Raw genomic sequence first — 6452 nt, 5'->3', positions numbered from 1 at the left:
ATCTCATATTATCAACATCATCCATCCACTTTTGTGTTTAACCTCAATTGATCAAATTGCATTCATGTTTACTTTTCCGTACTTTATATTCAAAACCCCCAAAATATTGTTCTTATAGTCTTGATTGGTTAAGCAAAAGCACAATAATTTAGTGCCATGAGTCTCTTGGGAAAATGATACTTGGACTTACCATTTTATTAGCACTTGATACGATCTGGTACACTTGCCAGAGTGTTAACACAATGCTCATAGATAATATATATTTCCACATCTTAAATAGTGTAACCTAGTGGATTTAGAGTCAAATCAGGTATAAATAGGGTTATACATTTGCATATGACAGCCAAGGAATGTGAGGAAACATGTATATAACAAGACAATCATAACAAACTGAACATCTAACAACATGGTAATTTTAACAACTTAAACATATGTAACAAGATAACCTACCAGCTAAACTTATAATCATATTGTTCAAGAAAACCACCATGAATATCGAATCAGTGGTCAATAGGAAACAACTCAGATATGGCAGTGCAACAACATAGTGACACAACAAGCTAGATGCCAACTAATCCAATTATCACACCAGTTCAAAAGAATAAAATAACTAGTAGCCAAGATAGATTCAGTGCAAGATACACAACAATCCAAGTATTTCAGAATTACCAAGAATTTAAACATGTATAGCAAATAAATAATGTAAGGCAACATCAAGAGATTTATTTTACACTAGGTGAGTTGAACTACATGACTCAAACTAGGTAAATTAAGTGAGGTCAATTAAGCTAGATTTTAATTGTTCATTAAGAAAGCAATCCCAATCCTCATTGATACAACTAACTTAATTTCCATATTTATGAACAACCAGCTAATGTTAGTTTTCAATAGACTATATCGTATAAATTACTTTCCAACCCCAAATCACCTTGCAACCTATAATACACAAGAGGTCTAGTCTTTGTTTATTTTGTAGGTTACCTAATGCATGAGATTAAAATGCTTTGTCAGATATTTATTCAACATTAGAATTGATCTGCATACAATATTAGTAATTTCATTCAACTCAAACATTCATTCCATTCAACATTCATGCATATAGACCACTTAACAATAGAGAAAATAAATCACTAAATATATAACAATTCATTCATTTCCAGTTTATATTACCAATATCATTAAACATCAGGCTCACACAGCAAAAAGACACCTTAACTTACCTTTACCTCAAATTAACCAATGCCTGTAGAATGAGTATTAAGATACCATTCTCTATCCAATTAAGAATATACTCATGCTCAAACATTATAATGAACAATCCAACTTACCTCCACGGCAGCCCCCTCCAATAGCATCCCTAGCAATAATGGAACACCTCCTCATGTAGAAACAGCCGCCTAGTCACACAACGATAATGGAAGCCTTCGTCACATAGTGACAGGTGCCTAGTCTCGCAATAATGGCGACAGCCCCCTCGTTAGCCAACCACCTCTAATAGCCTCGCCACAATAGCTCACGTCAACCACCAAATTGCTCAAGAGCCCGTAATGCGACTATAGTGAAGGATCACGACTGAAGAGCGATGACAATGGAGGATTGAGGAATGAGGGTTTAAAGAGAAACCATGCACTAGAGATTGGGGAACGACGATTTGCAATGGAGGATTAGGGAAAAACGCTGTTTTCACGATTGGGGTTAGGGTAGGGGGTGGTGTAGAGTGAGATTAGGGTGGAGAGCTTCCACTGTTTTGGGGAAGAAGGGTTTTCGTGAAATGCAATTAAGGAAGGGAAAACCCAAATTGTTATTTCATATAGTCGAACCACTTACCGACGGGCAGAGGCCTTCAGTAATTAACACTGTCATTACCAAGAGTTTAAGTCTTTCGAAAAATGTAACTTACTGACGGCATATAGATCGTCGGTGATGTTCTGCCAATAATAACAATTTTTCTTGTAGTGATGCTTTAACTTATAATCATCAATCTAATTAATTTAGAATGAAGTCGAGTAAGAAATTCCTTGTTTTCTATTGGATAATGATAGGTTGACACACCTATACTCAATTGACATGATTTTTATAACAAAAAAGTAAAAAATAATGTATCAAATAAGTGTAGATGTGTGTCAAAAAATATTTACTCTTCTCTATTTTGTTAAATAATATTTTTGCTCTTTAAAAAAAATATTAAAACTAAGCAAGTATTAACTTAGGCACATATTCAATTTACATTGTTTTTTTCTATATATCTTAAAAAAAAATTATATATGATATTGACTTATTGATATTTGGGACTTGTCATGAGTTAAGTGGAGGAGATACAGTTGTACCAGTTCTGGTAGCAAAAGTCACCAGAGAGAAAATAGAGAAAAAGAAACTGTTGGGCCAAGACAGGGATGAAGAGGGAGCGCGAGCAGCTTGGTTCTAGCGCAGGGACCTCAAGCTGCGGGTATTCGAGCAGCAAATCGAACATTTGGGATGAGGAAGGAGGCATGGACGAACTTCTGGCGGTGGTGGGTTACAAGGTGAGATCTTCCGACATGGCGGAAGTCGCGCAGAAGCTGGAGCGTCTTGAAGAAGCTATGGGAAACATTCAAGACGGTCTCAAGGAACTTTCAGATGGTGCCGCGCACTATAACCCCTCTGACATCTCCAACTGGCTCGAGACCATGCTTTGCAATTTCGACTCGCTTCCTCCAGAAGAACCGGATACGGGCTACCCCTCTTCCGACTACGATCTCAAGGCTATTCCGGGGAAAGCAATTTACGACGGAGGTGTTAGCACCATGCCAAATCCTAAGCGTCTCAAATCCACCGAGTCAACGTGTGCTTTTCTGGTCGTTGACTCGCAGGAGAACGGGATCCGCCTCGTGCACAGCCTCATGGCGTGCGCGGAGGCCGTAGAAAACAACAACCTCGTCGTCGCGGAGTCGTTGGTGAAGCAGATCGGATTCCTCGCGGTGTCACAAGTCGGAGCTATGCGGAAAGTCGCCACCTACTTTGCGGAAGCGCTGGCAAGGCGAATCTATCGCGTTTTCCCTCTCCAGCACTCAATCTCAGACTCTCTCGAGATTAACTTCTACGAAACCTGTCCTTACACCAAGTTCGCTCACTTCACCGCGAACCAAGCTATTCTGGAAGCGTTCCAAGGGAAGAGCCGCGTTCACGTCATAGATTTCGGAATCAACCAGGGGATGCAGTGGCCGGCACTGTTGCAGGCTCTCGCCCTTCGTCCCGGCGGTCCTCCTGCTTTCCGGCTGACAGGAATCGGGCCTCCAGCGGCGGATAACTCCGACCAACTCCAGGAAGTCGGATGGAAGCTCGCACAGTTGGCAGAGACGATTCACGTGCAGTTTGAGTACCGCGGCTTTGTCACCAACAGTCTCGCCGATCTCGATGCTTCCATGCTCGACCTCCGTGAAGATGAGCCCGTGGCGGTCAACTCCGTCTTCGAGTTTCATAAACTCCTCGCGCGCCCCGGCGCCATCGAGAAGGTCCTCTCCGTTGTCCGTAAAATTCGGCCTGAGATTCTGACCGTGGTGGAGCAAGAATCGAATCACAACGGACTGAGGTTTCTTGACCGCTTCACTGAGTCGCTACACTATTATTCAACTTTGTTCGACTCAGTGGAGGGCTCGCCTATGAATCCACAGAATAAGGCGATGACGGAGGTTTACCTAGGAAATCAAATATGTAACGTGGTGGCCTGTGAGGGAATAGACCGCGTGGAACGGCACGAGACCCTTAACCAGTGGCGGAAACGGTTCAGTTCGACAGGGTTTTGTCCGGTTCATTTGGGTTCCAACGCGTTCAAGCAGGCTAGCATGTTGCTCGCTCTTTTTGCTGGTGGGGATGGGTATAGGGTGGAGGAGAACAGTGGGTGTCTCATGCTGGGATGGCACACAAGGGCCTTGATTGCCACTTCCGCATGGCAACTCGCTGCGAAATCGGTGGTTGTATTATGAGTCTGATCACTGATTCACCATACAGCATTTTATTATTATTTTTTTAAAATTAATTTTCAATTCAATCCAGCCGAAAAAGAAAAAAAAGGAACTTGTGGGGATGAGCGGGCAGTGTGTAAATGTGCTATGCTGAGCTGTGAGCACTGATTGCATAAGACCGAGACCCACCATTGTCCATTTATCTACCGCAACTTATGTCTCTCTGTCCGACCCTTAATCTACTTATGTCAGGGGCTTATTTTTTTCTCGTCTTTTTCAAGTAAACCTTTTTTTTCTGCTTTCTTACTGCTTGGGTTGGATGGAATCTCTTGTAATTTGTCAGGATTGAATCGAAAAGCTTAATGTGTATTATTTATTTATGGTTAAATGTATAGTTTCTGATGATAATATATCAGAATATAAGTATAATTTATTTTTAATTTTGTTTTCTTAATACATGGACCCGCAATTTTGGTGAATGGAATTAGTATGAGCCATCATTGTCAAATTTAGAATGATGGTAGTCCTATGTCTGGCCCAGGGAACCTGCTTTGATAGAATTGGTATGAGACTAGTAACCAAAATGGAGAATCCGCTACTGGCTGCACTGCATTAGCACGGATAAAGTAGCTTGCCCTGTGGCACACAACACCAAAAGGTTGAATGAACTGTAACTACGACGCATGAATTTGCATAACAAAATTACTGCAATCTCAGCCCAATCCTCTTTTGTGTCAGGCAATGCTCAGTCCACAGAACGTGAAAAATAAATTAAAAATTAAAAGGGACTAACCACTATTGCGTGTGTTTGCTTCGTGTTTCCGTAGATAATTTTGGGGATTGAGACACTGATCTTGATGATGTGGCTCTAATGTTTTTTTTGGCGTTCGGATGGACTTGGATCAATGATTTCTGCTGCGCTTTGATCGTTCGCTCTCCTTCAATCTTCGATCGTCCGGCAATTTCTGAACTATGACCGAGTGGGAGTACCTGCAAAGGCACTCCGACGCTCAAGTTAAGCGTGTTGTAAGAGAAGAACCTTGGTTCTTTTAGAGAGATTCTCAATGGAAGAGAACAAAGTTTCAGTAATATGAATAATATGTATGAGAGGCGTGAATGTAGCGTACCTGACTGACGACTCTGGCTCTTATTTTATAGACTCCGTATTGATATGAGATCAATAGAATATAAACAGAATAAAATATAAACAACCACACCTGATATCCCGACAACGGCTTCTGTAGATATTATTTTATTTGCGGTATCTTTGGCGAATTTCCTTTAAAAGTTTTCGAGCCCAATAACGGGATTATCGGCCCAATTTTAATGATCAGGATCGGCCTCTTCATGGCCCAATTATATGTCGTTCGGTAAAACCGTCCGCCAAATATATTATACCATACATCCTTGTAATAGCTTTTAGGATCTTGAACATTTTTCGTGATGTTGATTTCTGCTTTGCTTTGCTTTATCAAGTACTTGTTTCGCTTTATCAAATATATGTTTCGCTTTATCAAATACTTGAATTTGGGCGGCTTTGAACTTTGATGTCTTTATATAATGTGCTTTTATGGTTGTTGCGGTATTTTGCTAAATATTTGATGACATTCACGTGCATTTCGTTGCTCTAAAAGAACAAATTAAAACATTAACATAACATTAATGATTAATAGAATTTACTTGTATTCTTTACGTGGACAATGTTTGTCGGTCAACGTGAGTTAGATATTGACTTGCTTATAAGTACTTTCGCCATTGGGCGTTCTTGTTTACTTGTCCGGATAGTTTTGATGCCTGTCAGCTCCCGTCATCTGGATTCGTCGATGCTTGTATACTCGGGCGTTCGGATAGGATCCGACAACGTTTAGGGGTAACACCCCTTTTTCATAAACGGGGTGTCCGGATGGTACCCGACAACGCTAAGGAGTAACACTCCTTTTTTCATAAATGAGGAGTCCGAATGATATCCGTCAACGCTTAGGAGTAACACTCCTTTTTTCATAAATGTGGCGTTCGATGAGATCCGGCGACGCTTAGGGGTAACACCCCTTTTTCATAAGCAGGGCGTCCGGATGATATCCGACAATGCTTAGGAGCAACACTCCTTTTTTCATAAATGTGGCGTCCGGATGACATCCGACGACGCTTAGGGGTAACACCCCATTTTCATAAGCGGGGTGTCCGGATGATATCCGACAACGCTTAGGAGCAACACTCCTTTTTTCATAAATGTGGCGTCCGGATGACATCCGACGATGCTTAGGGGTAACACCCCTTTTTCATAAGTGATACGCTCGACTCCGACAAGGATCCATGGATCTAGCGCGGATCGATCGGAGGAATGGTTGAGAGACGCAGCGGAAGACAAAACCCTAGGTTCGGATGATTTGACCGAAGGAAAGGCTAGGGTTTGGAGTAAGAAAGGTTCTAATCGGAAGGAAATGTTGGCAAAGGAGTATTAATCGGTGGAATGTGGCTTTTATCGGTGAAGATGATGGAAACCGGAGATCA

At 41.5% G+C, this 6452-nt stretch overlaps 1 protein-coding gene across 1 annotated transcript; it reads left to right on the top strand.

Annotated features, from left to right (window-relative positions):
• The first annotated feature begins 2218 nt into the window (after nt 1-2218).
• On the top strand, nt 2219-4313 carry LOC106754827 (DELLA protein GAI1). The gene has a single exon (XM_014636893.2). It carries the CDS (start codon nt 2394-2396, stop codon nt 3960-3962), a length of 1569 nt encoding a protein of 522 aa, XP_014492379.1. The 5' UTR covers nt 2219-2393; the 3' UTR covers nt 3963-4313.
• The last annotated feature ends 2139 nt before the right edge of the window (nt 4314-6452 follow it).

This window comes from Vigna radiata, unplaced genomic scaffold (genome assembly GCF_000741045.1).
Source record: "Vigna radiata var. radiata cultivar VC1973A unplaced genomic scaffold, Vradiata_ver6 scaffold_271, whole genome shotgun sequence".
Taxonomy (NCBI): domain Eukaryota; kingdom Viridiplantae; phylum Streptophyta; class Magnoliopsida; order Fabales; family Fabaceae; genus Vigna; species Vigna radiata.
Note: the sequence above shows the minus strand (reverse complement) of the source record. Positions and strands in the feature narration are given on the sequence as shown.

Bases quoted from the DNA above. Each gene is read 5' to 3' on its own strand.
- LOC106754827 (XM_014636893.2), top strand. From the start codon at position 2,394: ATGAAGAGGGAGCGCGAGCAGCTTGGTTCTAGCGCAGGGACCTCAAGC.